General features: G+C 30.9%; 2 protein-coding genes across 3 annotated transcripts; both read right to left on the bottom strand.

Moving 5' to 3' along the window:
• Positions 1-414: 414 nt before the first annotated feature.
• On the bottom strand, positions 415-3628 carry LOC134719437 (uncharacterized). The gene is made up of 4 exons (XM_063585940.1): positions 3548-3628; positions 1862-1930; positions 1196-1282; positions 415-552 (listed from the first exon to the last, which is right to left on the bottom strand). Exons 1-4 carry the CDS (start codon positions 3626-3628, stop codon positions 451-453), a joined length of 339 nt encoding a protein of 112 aa, XP_063442010.1. The 3' UTR covers positions 415-450.
• A 2819-nt stretch (positions 3629-6447) lies between these two features.
• On the bottom strand, positions 6448-23027 carry LOC134714913 (uncharacterized). Of its 2 annotated transcripts, none has more exons than XM_063576618.1 (6): positions 22885-23027; positions 18026-18126; positions 17328-17465; positions 15405-15527; positions 14317-14371; positions 6448-13095 (listed from the first exon to the last, which is right to left on the bottom strand). In XM_063576618.1, the coding sequence occupies exons 2-6, from the start codon at positions 18122-18124 to the stop codon at positions 10934-10936; spliced, it is 2577 nt and encodes an 858-aa protein (XP_063432688.1). In that variant the 5' UTR covers positions 18125-18126; positions 22885-23027; the 3' UTR covers positions 6448-10933. The 2 variants fall into 2 exon arrangements, with proteins under 2 accessions (XP_063432688.1, XP_063432697.1); XM_063576627.1 differs by having other exon boundaries at positions 17331-17465.
• Between the last annotated feature and the right edge of the window lie 1275 nt (positions 23028-24302).

The following is a 24302-nucleotide window of genomic DNA, read 5'->3' as shown; positions in this document are numbered from 1 at the left end:
AAACCAAAAGCTCGAACACATCAAACGAATGAATAACAACTGTCATATCCCTGACTTGGTACTTGCATTTTCTTGTGTAGAAAATGGTGGATTAAACCTGGGTTTAAAGCTAGCTAAAACTCTCACTTGTATGACAGTCGCATAAAATTCGACTATACTGACAACGATTTGTGAACAAAACAAACAGACATTATATATATAGTTAAACATGTCAAAATATGGGCACTACAGTCAACATTGTGTTATTATTCTAATCACTATAAAACAAAGAAAATATGCAACAAAGAAACACAAAAGGACATATTTATAGACATAGCACATGAGCTAAATTCATTTTTGAAAGACGCAATTACATATATTATATTTAATTTTATTAACATAATAAAGTTGAACTAGAACTTGTTCACGCTTCAATCTATTGATAATAAAGTTGAGTTAGATCTGGTTACTTCAAGCTGTTGATGATAATGTTGAGTTAGAAATGGTTGCGGGTTCCAATGACTGTTTAAATTGAAGAAGTACAACAAAATATGTTGCCAGCATTCCACTTAACTGAGGAGAGAAAAAAAGATAGCGATGTAACATTGTTAATTTCAATCAAAATATTTATGTACGTATTTTTTTTAAAGAAAAACGTTAAATAAATGTTGTATTTTTTTAAACAATGTAAGCTGCTTTGCTGTCCGTTCATATCTTAGTATAACATATCAATTGAACACATAAGATTAAAAGTTGTATATTTTCTGTATAATTCATTTAGTCAAATATCTGTGTCGTGCATACAGTAATTCTCTAACACTTGTCCTCTTGATTTAAGAAAATCAGCAAAATGTTCAGAGACAATGTGACCTATAGATAAGTACAATTGCTTCATCGTTTATATGAATTTGGAAATGGGTTTTCATCTGGGCGTTTTCGTATATCAACTTTCAGAACTTTCAGAAAAGTGAATAGTTTTAACAAAGTTTCAACGATCTAGATCGTCTTTTATTTAAAATTTCAAAAATATACACCGTTGCGTAAAAATAAAACAAACAAAAAATGATTGAAAAATATTGATATATATGAGAGATGTCAGAATTTAAAATAAACATACCGTAAATTAAGTAATGAATAATCCTGCTTGTGAATTTGTGAAATAAACTGATGAAGTTGAATGTAAAATATCAAATCAAATATCTAAATAGAATCTTACAGTGAGAAAAGTTGTCTTGTCGATGATGAATAGGTTCATTACAGAAATTCCTACAGGATCGGTCAGCTGTTTTAGAAATGTACTGTACTGTAATTTAATAAAACATTTTAAGTAAAATAAATGATCTGATTATTTCTGTTTTTGGTCATTTTTGTCATTTTGTCTTTTGTGTTTTATTTTTTTTTGTAAATATAATTTGCTTGTTTAACTTATTTTCCTTTTTTTAATGTGGTCTTGATATTACAATAACAGCACAGACACTTGTATCAGAAAAAAATTCCCTATATACCTTATTGTTGATATAATAAGGTATATAGGATATTTTTTTCTAAGACAAGTGCCTGTGAATAACGAATAACAGTGGTGTATTCATGCTGACCTCTATTCTTATTTCCGACGCCATATTTAAGGATCTGTGGGAGAGACTTCATTACATTTAACGATGTCATATCCGTACTCCGGTTTAAGAAAAGACAACAATATCAGCAAGTTTCAAATACCGGTACTAGTTAGTATTAAAATCGAAATATGTATTAAGTTAATAAAGAAAAATAGATCTCAACACACAGTCAATCAATTTACACGTCCAGTGTTTTAACCAGAAGAAAAAAACATTGCGACACTGTAGGGAATAGCTTGTGATACTAAATAACAAGTATAATTTACCTGAAGTGAAAATTCAGTTGACACATTTCTTAGAGGTAGAACATACAAGATGTGCGTTGGTTTGTGTGCCTACAAATGGAAAATATAGAAGTATAAATATCCTGGGTACTGACGATGTTAATCATCTTAATAACGTGTTGTAGTATTCTTTTATTTATCTTTGTGAATATTACATTTACTGTTTAGTCTGTTTTGATTATATCTATTTGACTCGAATCTGTATTTATACATCCCGCCATTGTACTATTGTGCTATGATATGGCAAACTTTTGTAATATAATATTGTCTTTCATTTTTCTAATGTGCTTTGTCTATATGCCTTATTGTGATTCATTGTTATATATTTGTTTATTTTTATAGTGATTAAGATTATAACACAATATTGACTGCTGTATCCCTATTTTTGATATTTTTACCTGTTATGTCTTATCTGTTTTGTTCACACATCAATATAAAGGAAATTGATGCGATTGTCATAAAAGTGAGAGGTTTGACTGGCTATAAAACCAGGTTCAATCCATCATTTCTACACACAAAAAAATCTTGTACCAAGTTAGGAATATGACAGTTGTTATCCATTCGTTTGAGGATTTGATTTTGCCGTTTGATAACTTGGGGGAATTTTTCGTTTTGTATTTTCTTCGGGGTTCAGTATTTTTGTGAATTTTCGGTGAATTTACTTTCTCCTTAATTTTTTTTCTATATTTAGCTATTTCATGGACAAATACATCAATAAGCAATTCATTTTGAATAAGATAAACCAGCATAGCTATATTTCTATCTTACCAGATTGCTGACAATGGTACAGCATATAGCTATAGCCAATAACATAACTGTAACGGCAACCATCCAAAATATATGAGCGAGGAAAACCAGATTGTTATGGCGAGTATCTGGAAACCAAATCAGACTGTATAACAGCAGCAATATATGAGCAATTGATGTAACCCACGTGCTACCATTATACAGTTTAAACATACCATTAGCTTTCTCGATCAAATCACAAAGAGAGGTATATTGTTGTCGTAAGTCTTCTAAATCGTAATTTTTGCTTTTGATTCTGTTCTGAAGATGCTCAACGTAAATGCGCAACTCTTTCCCTAACAACAGCGTAATGAGAATTTCTAAACCGCAAAGTCCAAGCCAGGAACCTGACAAGAAAGTCTTCACAACAAGATATACTCCTTTAAGGAAATCCGCAAGGGAGTCCGTTTTTGTATATGGGGCAATTACATTGTCAAAGAAATCTACTCGATAACTTACATAGCCAAAAAATAAGATATTTCCTCCAATAAGAGCACACGTAATGATGACGGCTAAGTTGGATATTCTACTCAGATATTTCCTGTCTTTATAAGATGTCAGTGTACATTTTCTCCAGTTCGTAAGAAAAGTACACATATGATTTTTGTTATTAGATAACCTGTTAGACACAAACGTGTTAATCAAACTCTGCACGAAGAATAATGATATCAATATTTTTGGAATCCCTTTCTCGAAGTCATCGACGTCCATGTATGTTAAAAGATGTCTAATGAAATTTGCAGAACTGAAAATAATAGTGAACGAGCAAACATATTTGAGTATCCGATTAGCGGTCGGATTTGATAATTGTTGTTCCTCACTTAAGGCAATGGGATTAAATATTCCAAATATGGCTAAAAACCAAAAATAGGAATTTAATACCCCCTTTATCGGAATTTCTTTGTCTTTTTCATGAAGACAAGCTGGCTCTACGGTTATACAACGTCTTTTCATGTCGGCCATTCTCATCTTCACAATTCTTCTGACCGAACTAACGTGTTCCATCTTATTTCAATTACAAATGTATAAACATCCATGTTGCATCTCCACGCTTGATGAAACCTAAAGCAAATTGATAATGTTCACCCATTTAATTTATTGAAAGTGTTCTTTAAATTTTGTCTGTAGAATATCTACTATGTCATTCTATTGATTTACATACAAAGATTTGAAAGCAGAAAAAAAAGTAAGTGGTTTGATGGTACCGGAAACGATAGGCGTCGAAATCCATAGCGATTTCTTTATGTATATGATACTAGATTCAGGTGAGGGTTTTCGGAAACGGATGTAATCTAACATTGAACAGTTTTACTAATGCTTAACGATTTAAACTAGTTTTTTTCTTTAATCACATAATGTACATGTATGCAATAAAAGTTTACTTTAAGATTCATCACAAATGTACTTCGCTGGTCGCTTTTTTATAGCAATGCAACTACAAAAAGAAACATTTAAATTCTTATAACTTATAAATATTATGCTTTACTTTTGATGTGTTCCTTCACATCGTTTTATCAATAAAATTGAGAATTGAAATGGGGAATGTGTCAAACAGACAACAACCCGACCATAGAACAGACTACAGCAGCATAACTTTATATTGGACTCATTTCAAATTCTCTTTTCTATTATCATTTTATAGAACACCGATCTGTTCTCCAAAGGGTACCAACTGTGCTTCTATTCCTTCAAACAAAACAAATCTTATATACGAGTTTCTCGGGAAGAATGAATAGAAGCTAGCATCATTTAATCTCTAGAGATGATCTCCTCTCACAAGTTACAAGTTCATTTCGGTTACTACTACTGAACACATATATCCCATTGAACTTTACTAAAAAAATGCATCAGCTAAAGTCAAGTCTGTCTCAGTCTTGACAAATTTTGAAAATGATATTTGGTAATAAATCTTTTTATAAGATTATCGATTTCCCATTGTGAACTGTCTGTTTTTATGTAGCACCATTCAAGCAGTGCTTGCTCTCCCAAGTGATACGATATTCCAGAGATGTGAATTAATATAGATTTCCTCGATTCTGGGCTGCTGCTGACGAAACTATTGAATCAAGGGTTCCAATTGGTGAAGTTGGATCAGTCTTTTCGAAAATTTTACAGGGTTGGTCGAATGTTTTGGAATTACAAATGACAACGGGAATGTCACACTTGTTGTTACCCCCTTCCCTCGCTGGTGACCACACAGATGTTGTATTTAATATGAGCATTCCCTCGCTGGTGACCACACAGATGTTGTATTTAATATAAGCAACACGAAGGGTGCTATCAGTGAAGCACATGACATTTCACTTAACTTCTGTTGGGGATTATGCAACCGTCTACAATTTGTAAAGTTTTGTAGACTGTTTGACATTTCATCAACATGTCTAAGCGATGATATTGTTGTTCAGTTCATCTAAACTTGCGGGTTTTTGGATGTCCCCTTGGTATCTTCAAACGCTTTTAAGCCCCACAACGACATATGGGCATGATGTCGTTTGTCCGTCTGACTGCTCAAGGTTAAGTTTTTTGGCCAAGTCATGGTATGTTTGCATTGCATTATTTTCATATTGTACTGGTCTTTTATAATATACATCTGGAAAAAAAGTATTGCAACACTTCCATTGAAAACAATGTAAAATGACATGTTTGTAGAATGTGTATAATTTTGGTTTTACCAAATACTTTTACTCAGCTTATGGTTTAAAATTGAATTGTGTTATTAACGTACATTCCAGACAAACTTAAGACTAAAGATACGCATCCTTAGAGCTGTATTGAAACAGTTATATTCATGCTTTGTCTTGTCTTCAATGTCAAGTAATGTTTTACAGCAAGCTAAAAATCTGATACAGAAAATGTGTATTTAACTCATCTTCACTAGCCAAGGGCTAGCGAAGATGCTTTAACTAGGCATTTCAAACGGTTCTGAAGGAGTTTACCGGTAATGCATAAAACATCTGTATTTATTGCAGAACTAATGTTTTGGAAAAAAAGTCCTGCAAAATTTGCATTTTTTGTGAAAAGCCTGAAAATCTATTTTCGGGCAGCTGTTATATCCAATTCATGTAGCATTTATATTGGATGAAAAGTAAGTTAATTCCATGAATGCAATTTTAAACCATAAACGGATTAAAACTGTTTGGTAAAACCAAAATTATACACATTCTACATTGTTTTCAATGGAAGTGTTGCAATACTTTTTACCAGGTGCATTGTAGGGTCCTCAGAGGCCAGAAGATAAAAGTAGTTCAATAATGTATCACTAGACTTTCAGCACAGCGTGAGTCCCGCATGGGTAAGGTGCGTTTTACTCCTATCTTAATTGACTAGAAACATCAGATTTCCTACAGAGTGGTTCTATCCGGCTTCCTCCACCAACAAAACCTGGCTTCCACGAAATAACCAATGCTTAAAGTGTATTACACTCCAATCAACCATCTATCATAGTATAGTTCTTACTAGGACCTAAAAGGTCTCATTTTGAGTTGCTATGTCATCAGATATCATAAAAGCCACAAGAGCAAAAGCCTTCTGGCATGAATAAGATTTGTCTTGCATTTGAACACAAAGGAACCATTCTAATAATTTATTGAGTTTACAAATATCACTTATTTTCTTCTGTCCTGTCAAAATACGGTACATTGAAGGGCTGTTGTTATATTGATTAACATTTCACACCTTAGATATATTGTTAAGTAGAAGGTAATTTAATTTACCTTTAAAACTCTTACATTTCTAAGAAGGAAAGAATACTTCATAACAAGTAATAATAAAACATCACTAAATTAAAATGTTTAACAATTTTATTTGGTTATTATCATAAAACAATATACTGCATTGCATTACAAGTCAAAGCTTCTCTATTGCCTTTTGATCATAGCAAAATATGACAAATTAAAAACAGATTAACATCATCTCCACAGCTTTCAACATAGCACCATACAAATCAAAACTTGCATGCAATAAAAACATCATACCATTCAGATTCATAGAAAAATCACAGACTTTAAAAGGTATTATGGCATCAGTCAAGAAAAAACTTATTTGATTCAAACTTTAGGATTCTACAACAATTTGTTCACTTCAAATCGACGATACACTGTAACAAATGTACAAGTATGAAACTTAAGTCTTCTCTTCTGCCAAAATGATCCAGCCAGTCCTACTCATCTTTAGTATGGGTAATAAAAAGGGGCAACAGGGAAATGGCATGGTCTACTCTTTCATACACATTCCCTAACATAAGAATTTAGTCACTACTGGACGCCTGCCTAATCTAACAGCCATGATTGTAAACCAATGCAGTGAAAATTTAAATGAATGCAAGGATTTGTATAGTTAGTCTAACTATACAAATCCTTGATGAATGCAATGACAATCATTACATTATATATATAACATTGGCAAGTGTCAACACTTTTAGAATACTATACACAATGGCTTACTTAGACTGATGTATCAAACTAGAGAAAAAGAAAAAAAACATTTGCATATGCTACATTACAAGAGTTATAACTTCAGTACCATCTTCATTCATTGCTAATATAACAATACACTTGTCAAAACTGAAACTGTTATACCTGGTACTTGTTTTTTCAACAATTACTTTGACAACAAATACAGATTCCAGTGCGTATCTTTTTCATACTAAGATACATTTTTTAGCCAAACAAAAATACTTGATACTTGATATTACTAAATTGTCAGACTGTTCATATGAAAATATTATGTTATGTAATTCTAAGTGTCATCAGTGTCATTAAGGACTTATGTGAAAACTTAAAACTTGCTTGTACTGATAAAAACTGACAGGAATAAAATGTAAAATATGTCAATGTATAATAAAAAGGTGGCTCTGTTTATCAACAGAATGCATAGTTTAAATATCTTGAATTCCACTTAATCAATTAGTACTTTCCTTAAGTAATTTTACTACTAGTTACCACTTATTACCTTATAGTGGGTTACATGTATTTTACTTGGGTGCTTAGTTTTATGTAACCAGTGTAAAACAAAAACAAATTGTTATGAATAAAGTCATTAACATAAACCAATAATTAGTTTTTGCAGCATGAAAGAAAAAAAATGCTATAATACATATCTAATTTACTTTTGGCTTAATTTTATATTGACTATCAACAAGACTTGCTATATTTTTGCAAATACATCCCAAAGAGTTCTTTATACTGAATAAAAATGTCAGAAGTTTATGGAGGAATATTAAGATTTTTTTACATTTAAAACATTTTTTCAAAAGGATACATTTTTCTTTGAAGAAAAATTTCCCTTTGGCTAAATCTTTAAGTCCAATACATATTCACTAAGTAAATCATATAATGCATTTCAGTCAGAAATTTGTATGAAACCATTATAACAAACTATTTATAATTATTCAAATTTCTTTGGCAGTACAGGGACTGCAAAATCTAATGTTGAATCGTTAAAATCAGAAACTTTAAAGATTTTTCAGTTGGAATTATGTGTATGTTTGTCATATCAATGACTTTGTACATTATAAACATGTTAAAAACCTGGCAACAAGTCGAATCATTCTGATACATTTTGTACTTAGAAGACTGTAAATCTCAACACACTTGCAGCTGCAAGTCTTGATACTTAAATTAATGACATACAAAAAACATGTCCAAATGTAACATTTTTATCTTAAACCAGTTAGTAATCATTGTCTTGTTATTGTTTTCATTACTTTATTAGATAAATATCAAATATTTTAAAATAAGCTGACACCGGGTTACTATTAGAAAGTAAAAAAATACAGATAATTTTTAAAACATTTTCAATCTTGAAGACGACACCAGAATAATCATTATGAATAACTCATTCTTGTGAAAAAAATACTAATTGTTCAAATTAAGTACATATGCAGAATATACATCTAAACAAAGAAATATTCCAATCAACAAAACCTGACTGAGTGGTAGTTACTACTACAAAATGAATGCTTAACAATATAATAGGTTTATCACAGGAAAGTATTTTGGAACAGGACATAAAGCTACAAAGATAGGTATAGAAGAGTTTATCAGAGATTCACTGTAATAATTCTGTTGAGAGTAACATGTGTACCAATCAAAACATAATATCATGTAGTGGACTAGACTTCACTGAAGGATAAACAATTTAACAGAGAATGATAACTTATTCCACAACTATTTCAATAATTATAATATGGGATTCAAAGTTGACTGCTTGATAATGTTGATAAAACAACAAGTAAATTTAAGATAACTCTTGACAAGGTTTTAGAAAACATCAAAGGCTAAGACTGCCGATAATAAAATATCTTATTATGTAACAAAAATCTATGAGACAAGTGATTCATTTTATACCTTATAATGTCCATAAAATACACTTGAACAAGGTATCACACTCAGATTGAAACATCAATAGGAACAATAAAAGGGTTAATGAACATATTTACTTCTAAATGTTTTTACTAGTTTATAAAACAGTCCACAAAGCCTTGCTTTTCTTCTCAACAAAAATTACCAGATAATCATCAAAATTTGTTCTGTGAAACTAATTCTACTGATTTACATATATACAGTTATCTACAAAAATAAAGCACTAAAACATTTAGGGGAAAAAGCCCCTAATTAACAAATCAACCTTTTGGCATAGTATACACTGTCATAGCACAACCTGTCATGGGCTAATGCCAACCAAAAAAACAAATAGTTTCTCCAGCTTCTCTCCCTACCTCAAATCTTAACACATTGTAGGCTAAGTATGGACAAAGTCGGACAGTTTGGTTTAAGAACAGTTTAAGTCCAGAACATATATTTAGATGTAACATATTTTCATAATACAATTATTTAACCGATCAATTTTGTCTTTGCTTCCAGAACCTAGGAAATAATATATACATTTGTATTTCATTTTTGGCCAGGAATATTTCTCAGGCTTCAAAATTTTTTAAAAATAGTTGAAACAAATCTGCCATTGTTTATATTTCCAAAAATTAAACATAAATGAATACCAACTTAACTTTGACACTTTTCATTTAGATATTTAAGGATGCACTTAGGTGATGTTTTGGAATTTGTGTCAGATTTTCAGGCTCCTTGGTGTTTTTCCATACAAAACGAGGTAAAATATTTTGCCCCATAACACCCATTTTTTTTCACAGAAGACTAAATACATGTAGCTCATGAAATATCATTTACCAAAATTTTTGAAGTTTCTTAATTTTCTTTCTTTTGTTTTCAGATCCAAATGATACATATAAAACCATAAGGTTAAAGTCAGAGTCAGCCTTTTTCCGCCCTATTTTAAATCTCAAATATCTCGAAAAGGAGTTCCATGACCTATCAATATTTTTAGCTTATTTTGATCCTAAAAGAATGCTCTACAAGCTTATAGAATCAATTTTGAATTCTTGATTTTTTAATTTTCACCTAACCTCACCTAAGTACATCCTTAACAACAAAATCATTTTACTAAATTATTTGTGATGTTCTGCATCAATGAAAAGTACAATTAAAAGACAGGTATCTTATCTTATATAAGTTTTCATTATCAGTGAAATTTTATAAGAGATATGTAGTTTCAAGACTTGCTTTTCATATAAAGAATGAAGAAGAGTTATGAATATCAAAAGGTGGTTTAGAAAGACAACTAGTTTAAAATAATTGAATGACAGGGAGTCTGATTTATTACTTAATTGTATAGTTAGTTAATGAACCACAGTGACTTTAGGTTAATTGTTATAATATATGGGCTAAAGCAAAATAATTTTGTTTTGTATAAGAACAGGGGAAATGACACTTTTATTAAAATGTTTGAAAGAGTTAAGATGATTTATGATATATGTGGACAATACATGTATAATGGTAAGCATGGCAGGGTGTAAATGTGGATTACAAACTTCAGTATATATTCCATTCACTACATCTTACGGAGAGAAATAATGCTTATTCTGACACTCAAAATTAATACTTTAATACCATATCATTTAAAAAGAATAATCACAACTGAATGAATAAAATACATTTGATTTCTGTGTGGAGACTTTTGTGTATATACATGTATGTATCTGTGAACACCTTTAACATGATGAGGTAGGGCCTTTACCATACATGAACTGTTTTGTGATACAAATGTTAACTAAAAATTACACCATACATAGAAGTACTACTTAAACATTTAAACTTAAACATAAAAAATATAATGAAATGGAGACTATAAGCATATGATTACAAATGCACCAAATTTTGTAGGACTATATCAACTGTACACCACTATATAAACTTATCGAGTTTCTAATCTCCTAAGTTTTGCAGGACTATCATTACATAATGATGATGATGAGGGAGATCTGATTCTCTTTGACCTGCGTAGGACATCCATGTCAGGCTGAGATACAGAGGACAACATTTTCTGGGGTTTATTTGACAAGGCAAGGTCCACTTTTTGTGTTTTATTAACTGTATCATTCTGATTACAGTGATTGTTTATACGCTCCCCCAGAGCTGTTGTTTGTATCTTCCTTTGCATGTACACTTCAAAGTCTGGATATGATTTTCTTGGTGAAGAAATGCGTAACTTATATGGTGAAGATCGTTTGATGGTCAGATTATTCTCGGACTGTCCTTCGCTACTTGTATCTGAAAATCTTGAACTTGGTGACTTCTTCTGTGCTGAAGGAGGCGGTGAAGGCAGAGAGTTCAGAATTAAATCATTTTCATTCTTGCTTGATTCCACACTATCACACATACCACAATGAACTGGGGATGATGGAACTGTTTTTAAATTAGATATTTCTGTAGTGTCATTTATTTCCCTGAGACATTGACCAGCTGATTGCGGACTGTTTTCCAACTTGGATCCACAAGACTGGTTACTGGGAACATTTGGATAGGAGACAGAGAGAGGAGAACACAAACATCTTTTCTTTCTTCTACATTCTGAACAGCATGCTGAGTTATAGGATCCATCATCAGAAGATATTGATAGTGACAGAATAGAAATATTATCATCACCATTTCTCTTGACTGTAAAATCATCTACAGATCTTGTGGGACTTACCCTATCACTAAGAAAATTAGACAATTGCTGCTCAACAACAACCTGTGCTAGAGCTGTCTCATTTTTGAGCCATGACATTTGACCCTGATCCTCCTTACTTTTCTTACTTATAAATTGTTTATATTTACTGGAACTCCACCTTGGTTTAGGTTTTTCTTCTCTCCTGCCAGATCCTGGTTTTGTGTTTGTCCCTTTTTTCATGGATAGAAAAGGAGTGAGTTCATTTATTTCTGACAACAAACACCTATATATAGTAAGTTTCTGCTTAGATATCTCAGCACTTTCATCTTCTGATACAACGTTTGTAAGTGAGAGAGGATCCATTGTATTAAGTCTCCTCAATGACCTTTTCTTCAACCCTAATAGTTTATCACACTCTTTTGTATGCAGGATAGGAATCTTAGGAAACAAATCATTATTGTTCTCATCAAAGAAGATCTCATCTGTTGTATTCTTAACATCACGTTTGGGCAGCCATCTTTGAAGATCTGCTTTTGTCAATCTTTTAAGAGCCACCTTGCATGTTGGAGGCTTGTATGCTGATTTCTTTTGCTTTATCTTTTTGATAGGAATTTTGTTTGATGCTTTCTTTCTTTGCTTTCTCGTGAATTTATACTGATGTGAATGAATCACATCAAAACTTTTTCTTGGTCGATAAAAGATTGGATATTGGTTTGACCTATGCCTTAATTTATCATAATATTCATTTTTATCTGGTGTTCGACAGAAAGATTCTGAATCTTTAACAATAACCAAATTTGTTTCGTCTTTCATATATTTAACAATACGTTGCCCAAGCAGAGAGGATACGTCTATGTTCATTAAGGATTTGTTAACATGAGATGGCCTCTCTTCATCATTACTATCTGAACTTTTGACACTCTCCTTATCATTGATGTCTCCATCATTATTGGAATAACTTAAACGTTTTCTTGATGCTGATAGCCCATCATCTTTGCTCAGCTGAGACATAAGAGATTTAGGTGTTCTTGGTGTAGGTGGAGATATTGGAGTTTCTGGTTCCTCAAAATCATGAAAATTCAGATTACAGTCAATGTCCATACTACTACAACGATTTCGGGCTAATATTTTGGCAGCTTTTTGTTTCTGCACCATTCCTATTGCTTGGACAAATCTGTCTTTTGAAATTTTAACAAAGCTTTCACTAAAATGCATTTTGGCCGGGCTTATGGGAGGTGGCAGATTCCCTTCTTTAGGGCTCAAGTCTCTTGGTGGAGAGGGCACTACAAGTAACTGTGGTGGTCTATCTTCACATATCATCTGATGTGCTCTCATCTCAGATTTATTGCAAAATTCTTTTTCACAAAAAAAGCAGATAAAAATTTCAGAATATCTTCTCCTTGTTTCCTTAACCACTTTTTTCTCTGAAAATAAAAAGCAATGAAAAATTATCAAAATGGAAAAACTATCAACTGCAAGAAGCATGGTTATTGTGACATTTACTAAATTTTATCATAAGTACAAGGACATAATTCGTAAATAAAAATCAGCATGCAGATATCTTAAACTTTCAGGTATTTCACATCCAATCTATTATGTGAATATTCTTTACAAAGCACAAAAACGTTTGCATTCACCTCACAAGCTAACCAAACCTTTAAACAGGCTTATTAAGAAGGGATACTTAGCATATAGTTACAATACTGTTGTCAGGTCATTAAGGATGGCTTATCTTTGTATAAATATTGATTCACTCATAGGTTCTTTGAAGCGGAAATAACACATTTATTCTAAAACCAGTGGTTGGCATGATACAGTTTATGTTCTCATATATTTTATAATAGTATATTATGAAACCCCTAAGGGAGGGATTGTGCTTGATTTTCATATAATCTTTTAATCAGTTTAATTGAGGTCTGGAGCTGGCATGTCAGTAACTGCTAGTAGTCCTTTGTTAATTTATGTATCATTGTCATTTTGCTTTCTTTCGTTTGTAACTTTTCTGACATTGGACTCAAGATTTCTTTTAAACAGTTTTTCTGTGCTTATTGCTGTGTGTTTCTTTGTTCTTCATTGGCTCGAGGTATAGGGGAGGGTTGAGATTTCACTAAATATGTTTAACTCCAACACACTTGTGTGCTCGTCACAAGTCAGGAGCCTTTGGTCTTTGTTAGTCTTGTATGTTGTTTTTTAAATTCCAGTTTATTTATATGTTTTGGAGTTTAGCGGTGTGTCCATTTCAATGAACAAGTAGACATTTTTATTTTGGGGCCATCTGAGGACCACAGCAGGATTTTTTTCTTGCTGTGTTGAAGACTCATTGGTGGTCTTCAGCTGTTATCTAAACTTTGTACTATTTCAATAAATAACAAAATTATGAAAAGGGAGTCAACCATTAATCTAATTAAGCAACTTTTGATCATATTTGTATACTCTGTATATATCTAGAAATATTACACCATGTTAGCTTTTTATGGAACAAGGAGGTGGTCAATTTAGATTACTGTAAACAGAGACTGAGACTAAAACTCAACCCATTGTTCAACAACTTTATTCAAGAGTACCAATTGTCTAGAATTACTGTATATTGTGAATACAAATAAGACTTAATTGCAGAGTACACATGTGGTCAATAAGGTACCTACCTGAAACAATTGTACTTTGTTGTAAACATTCCAACAATGATGGGGATATTGTAACCTGTAAAACAAAAATATTTATTATTTTAAGACATATTTATGAACACATGTACATAAAAATAAAAATTCCCAAGAAGAAATTGCTAGTGTTTTGAAAATTTGCATTAAAAAGGTAGAAAAAGTTAAAACAAAATTCAACAGATATTAACTAAAATCAAATACTTCCAATTTTAGCAAATAATTCATTATAGATTGCAACTGTATAAGTGTATATACAATTTTCAAACAGAAGAAAAATACAAAATTTTATGAGCTTCAGAAATAGAGAGAAATGCTTTTCTCCTGTTTTGTAGGGAGTACAAATGTATTATATATTTTACTATACTGTACGAAATATTGTTTTTAACCTGCAATTTAGCATTCAAATTAAATGTATGTTTCACCTTCCTACTTGTTGAATTTGTTTATAAATGAAATCAACATGACTAAAATCAAGGCACAATGAGGACCACAAATTGGTCTGTGATGTAAACAGTAATCTGAATACAAAACTGGTCAATAACAACAGAAGCAGGATACCAGAATACTTTTAAAGTCTACTATATGTTTATCATCTCATTTTATCTGTCAACCTGTATTTGTATTGCAGGACAACTTTTGTTAAAATCGTCATTTACTAAGTGCTATAGGACATCAACTGGCAGTTTAGGTGAAAATGGACAATATTTACTATAGAACAATAACAATTCTGGCCATTCAGTTTTTTCTGTCTATAATTAGGGTTTCAAAGATATTAATTGCATTTTATCCCTATATTCTATTTTGAATCATGATGGTCTACAGACAGGAAGATCATGGGACATGTCATTTAAAATAGATGGCCAGTGTTGATTGTGACCTAAAATGGGTTCCAATTGGCACAGCGGTTTCAAAGGAGAAAACTTTTGTTAAAGTAAATAGTCATGATATCTATAGTGAGTTGGTGCCAAGTGATGAGAATAGCTTGGTTGATACTTGGGGTCTGGTGAACTTATCATGACAGAATATTTTCTAGAACTCTGCTATTTTATAACAATACATGTTATAATACTAACTGGAAAAGTAGAATTATAACTAGTCTTTATCTTGTCTTTAGAGCTTTCTTGTAGCAACTTCTCCTGGCCAAGATGTTTGTAACAACATCTAACAACATTCCTTAAAGTGTCCGCCCATGAAGCCTGAAAAAGGATTATACATAAATCAATTTCATCATCTTATAATTGTCTTTATCAATTGAACATGTTTAGTATAAAATTCACCAAAAAGTGAAATTCTTTCATGAAAAAGGATACACGAAAGATAAGTGGAAAAATTCATAGAAATAATGTTTTTCAAATCCATAAAATTCCTTGTTCCCTCCAACACCAAACAATAACACTTACAATTAGTGAACTTGACTTATTACTCATAAAAAAACAACATTTACAAACCAATGATTAAACTGACAACATTCTAAAGGTCAAATGATAACAACCACCAACAAAAAACGCACTACAAATAAAGATATTTTCTTAGAAAGGATTAAAATAGGTTGTTTGGGAATCAAAACTAGTATGATAAAAAGAAATTCTGGGAATTTTGTATGCTTTATTGATTACAATTGGAATGGGTTCTTAAGGCCAAAATAAATAAATAGTGTGTTTCCTATTTCACCCTGAAAAAAATTAGGTAGGGTAGGTAGGTAAAACATTTTATTTTATGAAAACTTTTTTTTTCTGTCGATGATAGCAGAAAGATTCAAATGAAATCATTTGATGTGCCTGCATGCTTCTTTGATATTTATAATAGTACTTAATTAAATCCACATATATTTTTATTAATAATAAAAATTCCCTTTCAATTTAATGTTTTTGTATCTGCAGAAGCTAAACATAACTTTAAGTTAAGGGTATTATACATGTGGGAACAGATTCCTACCCTCCCCCTTTTTTAGTAGTAAATCGATGCTAAGCAGCAGCCTATGATTTTTTTGAGTGGCAATACTCTTGCACGGTCTTTATTTAATAAACAGATGTCTTTTGATGTTTGACAGAATTTAATCTTTAGGAGTGGGGTTCGGACAATATTAAAATTTCAGCTTTTGAGAAAAGTGAGAATCTTTTGTCTTTATTAGTTTATATTTAATATATGGAAAAAAATTGTAGATTTATTTTCCATCTCTGGTCATTCTGGTATAAACTGTTCTGGGACCAGCCAGAGAAAATTAAAAAGAATAAAAGTAGACATGGTGCAGGGGCAGATTCATTTATAAATGAACATGAATCATACACCATGTCTGCCTACTGGGGAAAGCTTTCTGTTTCTTGTTGCACATTTTCTGCCTTTTGTCATCATTAACACCAACTGTCAAATCCCCAAAAGTATTTTAACTCTGAGAGCAATTTTTTACAACAATGGTAAGTGCATATTTTACACAAAGCTGGATTGATTTATAGCAGTAAATTGATCTCATTTTACTCTTAAAATTTTGGTCAATTATGGTCTTGTCAAATCATGACAAATGTTTTCGTATGTCATAAAACTTTTCTTTTCCCCATCATGTTATTCCTAAAAAATATTCATCATATTGTTATAATTCAGAATTGATGTCATTATATTTTGCAGACATGTCATCACATTTTGCATATTTGACAGCTAAAAATTAGCTGCAGCCATGCTTGTTTATTAAAAATCTTGGTTTTTGAAACGCTTGACTTATTTATATTGGTCCTTGCTATCAAACGTTTTGAAGATCTATAGTTTTCTAAACAGAAAGTCGGATCCGGACAGACCGAAAAATCCGGATTTTTCATAATTTTTTTTATTTTTGTCAATAAAATGTTTAGGGTCGGCGTCAGAAACGGAGGTAGGGTCGGGAAACCGGAAACACACTATTAATTTATTTTGGCCTAAACAATATTCTGCCAGAAACGTGACCAAGGGTCTATAGTAAAAATATAACTGTATCATTTAATTTAGATATAACTATGTTAACTTACTACCTGATGATATTTTATATGTGTCTGTGTATCTGACCATGGCAGGTCACTAGGCCACCAGTCAGGTTTTTCCGTCTTATCTTCCATACTACTTTTAACCATTGATAAGAGTTTGGGAATAAAGTCTCTCAGCTGTCCCTTGAAAAGAGTTCAAATATATTTTTATGTCTATATATTGTGTTTTTTTTTTAAAGTGAAATATATTATTCATCTATACAGCATTTTATACATGAACAATTGACCTGAAAAAGTGCATACACTTAACATCTGATCTCTGTTGAGGTACTGACAAAATATGAAGTTTTTTGTAAAGCAGTACTGAAGAATTGGGTGATAAAACTTTTCTGATCATTCAACATAATTATTAAATTGTAACAGACTGGAAGTAGGCATTTGACAGATCCACATAGAGCACAAACATGTCTGTTACAACTCCTTTATACTGTCAAGCTGCTGACATATGAAGTAAATTATAATTCAGCTCAATAGTCCCAGAGAATTGTGTGACAAAAATATTGTTCCGAAGAACAAACACTGCTCTCCTAGATTTTTTTCCTTTTTGTCAAATATCTCATTCTTTCAATTAAAAGCTCAAAGGAATCAGTTTTGCAGGTAGAATAGATGTACAAATGTAAAATACTAACTGATTCTAAGGAAAACGGTTTGACAGAGCATAATAAATACTGTAAATGATATACCTCTGACATTGTGTTAATTGACAAAATAGGAAGCTGCATTTTCTTTTCAGTTAAAGATGACTGTTTCTTCTTTCCATTTTCTCCTCCATACATTGTCATCTCTGAAATGAAATAAGTGAGACATTTAAAGTACATGTAGTAAACAATCTAAAGTAAATATTATCAACATTCTAAAACAGGTTCGCAAGATAAATTATAAATCATTAAAGTTGAAACTGGCAGTAATGCCAGTCTGATGAGTCAAGTCTGTTACATTGATCTTTAAATTTGATACTTTGTTGTCTTTATAAATTAAATATTATTTGTTTTTGGTTGTGGCTATTTATAGATACCAGGCCATTCTTTTTTCTCTGAATATAAAACCTGCTTAATATATGAAATGTCATCCACTTTTGAAGCTCAATTTCTTTAAAATACTGAATTTGAACTTTTGTCAGCAGTTAGTGCATTAGAAAGCTATATTTATAGTTACTTAAATGAGGTCCATGTCTAACTCGAATAATTAAAGCACCCCCTTACGGTCATTGTAAGCAGGTTTTATATTATAGTGACTGAAGTATTTGTAAAGTGCACTTCAAACAGCTACTTAGTAATCAGTATAAGATACAAGAGGGGATTGAGGAAGTTATGCCTTTGATAATCATACAGATCCAGGAAAATATATTATGCATGGCCTTTATACTTGTTACACAAGCTATGTTTTCCAGTGAATTCATAACTATTATGCCTTAAACATTGATGTTAAAAGAGGCTTATTTAATGCTCCACTGAATAAAACTGTAAAGATGTTTATGATATACTTGTACATGTAGATGAAAAAGAACATATTCTGATATTGCCCTTTCTATTAAAGTCATTAGAAACGAGTGACCCGTGAAAAATAATGTTCTTCCAATTCTTGAACCAATACATACACACATCATAAACTTAGTCTTCTGTGCACGAATTTATCATTTTTTTTCGTGTAAATTTTGTATAAACGTCATTTTTTTTTTCAATCTGTCAGTGTTGTTGTGAAAATATGGCAGGTAAATAAAGTTCGTGTTTTGAAGCCGAAGTTTAACAATTGTCACCTGTTTGTCAACAATCGACAAAAAAGCATGGAAATTGAGCATGTGTTTAACATGTAAATTCAGATAATAGTTTTTTTTAAGGACATCCGTGTGTATTGTGATCAACAGATTTTTACGAGATGGGTCACACTGAGGTCACTTTGCATTCAGAAAATATGTCAGGCAAATTGCTTGGAAGGAAGCAACTAAAATAAAGTAAACTTCTTCTATATATGAATAAATTAAAGAATTTTCTTCAGAAAAAAGTATATGTACATAAGTTTTATAATGAAAACTATCCATTGAGTTATAAAAAAACATATGCATTATTTTTTTGATTTGAGGTTTCTTATGACTTTAAACATTTAGTGCCTGTACATGTAAATATTCAGTTATCCGTAATCACATACAGGCCCATAATCTAAAGTTATCATTCATTATCACTGAACTAGTATATATTTGTTTAGGGGCCAGCTGAAGGACGCCTCCGGGTACGGGAATTTCTCGCTACATTGAAGACCTATTGGTGACCTTCTGCTGTTGTTTTTTATTTGGTCGGGTTGTTGTCTCTTTGACACATTCCCCATTTCCATTCTCAATTTTATATAACTGCCTGAAGCTTATTTTTACATTTATTTGTTAATTAAAATTGTCAGAAAAAGGAAACGCTTTATGAATTACATCTGAATAAAAGGAATAAAATTTTAATTTTATATAAAAGGCACATTTTTTAGCTTCCTAAAGAATGGTGGGGTAAGTGCATCAATCACTTTTCTATTTCAGGCAAGCAGGAATACTGAATGTCATTGCTAAATGTATATATATATGTTTGCAGAAAAAATGTTATTTAATGTCCAATTTTTTACCCATTATTTTTACGATTGTTAGGAAATTTTACAACTTGTTTCTATTATAACTATCAAAATTGATTGGATATTACAGATAGCAGGTTATGAAATCTATTACAGATTACCATCACAGGTAAATATTTACCTTCAGCTAATTTCTGTAATAAACCTAAGGTCTTCTACTATAACATAACATTAGCTCAATCATGATAAACCATATTATCTAACAGCCATTGAAAATAAATTAAAACATGAAAAGGTTTGGAATGTTGGTCCCTCATTACCTGAGAAACAAACTTACATTTAACAGTCAGGGGTATGACTTAAACAAGTGATTTCATTATCACCTATTTTAGATCATTTTAGTGGTTTGATAATTTTAGTTATCACCTATTCATTCTATTTCAGTGATACTTATTATAACACTAGAAACCTTTCTCACTATAGAGTACCGAGATGTAGTTTGGACATATTTTCTATATCTTTTTTCCTTTCTTCAATTCATGCATGGAATTTATTACCATTAGATATTAGATCCATACAATCATCTCCAAATTTCAAAAACACTGTCCAGAGAAAGGATGTTTCATGTTTGGTACCTAAATATTATTTCATTGAAAACAGGATGGAAAATATACTACATACAAAATTACGACACAGATGTAGTCCTTTAAAAGCTGATTTATACTGAGTTAATTTAGTAAATGACCCAAGTTGTGAATGTGGGTGTCCATTATAAGATTCGATTCATTTTTCTTAGAATGTCAACTCTACATAAATTTTAGAAATCACCTCTTTAAAAACATTCAACACTTAGCTGCTATTTCCATAGAACATACTTTATTTGGAACAGACTAAATTACTGTTGAACAAAACACAATCCTTTTCAGAAATATACATAGTTTATATACGCCATACAAAAAGATTTTTTGATTAATTTTGCTGTATCTTAAAGTGTACTCATATCCAACTGTTAGTGTTTTAATATAATATATCTATTGTATAAATTTTTCATACTGAGGGCTTCAACACAGGGATGTTTTTACTTTAAAATAACTGAAAATTATCAAACAACCAAAAATCAAAAAGGAAAATATTTGATGAAAATCCTCCCAGACAATCATGACAATATAAAGGTAATTTGTTGAGTGAGAGAAGTTAATTCATATTCTGTGAAACAGCTGATATTTTTCTATAACAGGTTGTCAAAACTGCATGAATTGTGATAAGCATATATATCCCACTTGTAATTGAAAATCATCAAAAAAAGAGGAAGTAACACTGTGAATGCAATACAACTCCTACAGTGTGGTAATAATAACAAATATAGTGTAGGTAGTGAGTTTTCTAAACAGTCCAACACCAGTGCCATTTTACTCTGTGATTCAATCTTGGGAACTTGCATTTTCTGCGTTTTGCATGCAATTTCACAAAAAATATGTGTAGTTCTTCATATGCACTTTCACACAATTTGAATCTAAAACATTCATGATTTTGTTACTAACTTTAATTTTGATGATACGGTGCATATTACTTTAAATGGTCCAAGGTCAAAAGTGTTTCACACCTAAATAATTATGATATACATGTATATACTTCATGAAGTTCATATTTATAGTTAACACATTTTAAAAATAATCTCTGAAGTTATTTTTGGTCTAAATTAAATGAGGTTCTTTTAGCAATTTATAAAGATATGTTCTCAGCAGTGTCTGGTAATGATCGGCAATAACTTTGAAGTATTTGTCTGAAATTACTGTTTAAAGACATTTTGCTCAAAAATATATATGGGTCAATTCATGTAGTACAATGTAATTACTAGAATGTGAAGGGAAAGAATTTGTGTTTATAAGAAAATGTTTGATGATGTATCACTTGAAATAATTTTTCAGGAAAAACACTCATAAAACAATTTTTTATAAAACGAAAAACCTGCACATATTTCAGAGCAACATTTGTTTTATCAATGATAAGTAATTATAAGATTGGATCTGAAATATGATGACAAATTTAAAAAAAATATGTTGTAAACAGAAACATGCATATTATATATCATAATTTTTCATGATAAAACAAAAAGAAATAGAAACAAAACTTCATACAAATACATGTCAATATTAACTATCAGTAATTTGCCTAATACATGAACATATGTATAAAAAGTAAATAATATTAACACAAATTAATATGGACCTGTGGCTGCAAAAGTTTACTGTGAAGACTTTATTAGACAAGGATTCGTTTCAGGCAAATACAATTATTTACTCAAATGACACAATATAAAATATCTCTGTCCTCATTATTTGAAATATGTATCTTAACTTGTCAACAATACTACAACAAAAATTACTGAGTTTATTGAAATGGTTCAGAATTTAGTTCAGAATATTTTTTAAAGTTAATTTACATTAACAGTCAAACATTGAAAATGATATATACAAAATTATTGAATTAAATTAATATGATGCCAGAAGGTATCCATAATATTAAAGATACACTGTAATGTTTATATCATCAGACATTATGAGGAATTGCATATTATAATCAGATTAAAGTAAATGTTCACAGTTCCTTAATTACATTTACCTAACTACAACTATATATTGTAAATTGACGTCAAAATGCAACGTCAACACGTCAAATATCTAACATCTCGATCGATAAGTATCATGTAACGCTTTAAGTTCACTAATTTACCGTTAATAAAATTAATATCAAATATAATCGATCCTCATATTAATTCCTCTTCAAATTATCTTAAATCTAATAATCTTTATTTCGAGCAAAAAAAAAATCGCAACAAAAAGACGTCAAACATTGACCAACCGTTTTCAGAGAAAAGGTCATTGATCCTTCCGTCGGACTGTCAACAGCCGACGGTGGCCTTCATCCTCAACAATATTCAATTCATTAAGTAATATAATCCGCAACTAGCTTGAAATAATAATTAGAAACTCACCAATTTATTATTTTAAATAAAAACGAACAAAATGACTATATTTTTAAACATCACATGGCAAACCGATGTTTTCGGTTGACAGCTTTGCCTACCATTGCGATACAAAATGGCGTCTGTTCTGAAGGTTTCTGGCGGACATCCGGGGTCTTTGCTTACTTTCGAGCCAAATTGATTACTTCCCTTTGACCAGTGCGTGCAGTTATGGATTTTTTTTTAAAGTATTTTTTTTTTTTGCTATCTTTAGACATAATGTATTAGATATTATATTATATGCTATCAATCATTTTATGTTTAAGTTAGTTACATAAACATGAGACTACTATAACACATGTGTTATAGTAGTTTCAGCATAAACGGCTAAACAAAATAATTTGAAACCACGGATTGTTTGTTTTTTCGATTTTCGACTTCAATGATTTTTTATATGGACAGGATTGTTCATGGTTTTGGGATTTTAAAAATATTATTTACTTAAGATTAAAACCGTGCGAGAACCAATAATTGGTTGTAAAATTCCTAGTAAGGAAATTTTAATTGTAAAGAGGGACAAATCAAAGAAAATCATACACAATTCAAATAGATTCGAAAAAGCTAAAGTATGATAACTAAAAAAAATAAAATAATGAATTTTAGAAATTAATAAAATTTGTAAATTTGTAAATGCATATAATCTTTATATCTTTATTTCTCAACAAACCAAATTACATTGATAAAGCAGACTTACATTAATCAGAGACATATAATATGTCTCTGCATTAATTTAATTATCGTATTTCCGGTGATTTTACCTAGAAAGGTGACATAAGATTGAGCAATGTATTATTCTGTCTTTTTGGTTACAATATATCTTTACATTAACTTAATCTAATTACTAGAGTTCTTTTAAATCACACCTTTGAAAGTGACGCTCAGAAATCAAGCTGAAAAACCGCCTGAAAACATTACAAATGAATCTACATGAAAAGAATTTGAAAATATTTTTATTGATCTTTAGAATAATCCTGTTTAATTATTCCTGCATATATGAAGTAATGATTTATTTATTTCTTTTCCATAAGTTAGCCGATTCACACTCCGTCAATCATACAAATCTGAATCTTCGCTAGCTAGGAGTTACGATCCAGTCAGATGAAAGGACTCAGTGGATTCAATAAGCTCTGGCTAACGAAGATCACGAATCTATAAGAGAAATTTGCTTCTGCAGTCTATGTTACAATATCATTATATGAGTATTCTAATGATTTTTTTTCTCATCAAAAACGAAAGTATTTGATTGCATATTTGACAAAACGTCAAAATACAGCTAAATTCCCTGAACTTATGTCAAGTACAAGAAAACCAGTTCTGGAGAAGCTGTGCTCTTTTATAAAACATATAAATTCTTGAGTTTGTACTCCTGGGGTCTGGTTTTCGAAAGT

Source organism: Mytilus trossulus, chromosome 1 (assembly GCF_036588685.1).
Source record: "Mytilus trossulus isolate FHL-02 chromosome 1, PNRI_Mtr1.1.1.hap1, whole genome shotgun sequence".
NCBI classification, from domain to species: Eukaryota; Metazoa; Mollusca; class Bivalvia; order Mytilida; family Mytilidae; genus Mytilus; species Mytilus trossulus.
Note: the sequence above shows the minus strand (reverse complement) of the source record. Positions and strands in the feature narration are given on the sequence as shown.

What these genes read in the sequence shown, in the direction of transcription:
- LOC134719437 (XM_063585940.1), bottom strand. Translation starts at nt 3,628, where the DNA reads ATGGCCGACATGAAAAGACGTTGTATAACCGTAGAGCCAGCTTGTCTT. An exon ending in AAGAAATTCCGATAAAGGGG is followed by an intron (nt 1,931 to 3,547) that starts GTATTAAATTCC and finishes TTCCATTTGTAG; the next exon opens with GCACACAAACCAACGCACAT. An exon ending in ACAAGACAACTTTTCTCACT is followed by an intron (nt 553 to 1,195) that starts GTAAGATTCTAT and finishes TTCTCTCCTCAG; the next exon opens with TTAAGTGGAATGCTGGCAAC.
- LOC134714913 (XM_063576618.1), bottom strand. Translation starts at nt 18,124, where the DNA reads ATGACAATGTATGGAGGAGAAAATGGAAAGAAGAAACAGTCATCTTTA. An exon ending in CAATTAACACAATGTCAGAG is followed by an intron (nt 17,466 to 18,025) that starts GTATATCATTTA and finishes ACTCTTTTCAAG; the next exon opens with GGACAGCTGAGAGACTTTAT. An exon ending in ACAAAGTACAATTGTTTCAG is followed by an intron (nt 13,096 to 14,316) that starts GTAGGTACCTTA and finishes TTTTATTTTCAG; the next exon opens with AGAAAAAAGTGGTTAAGGAA.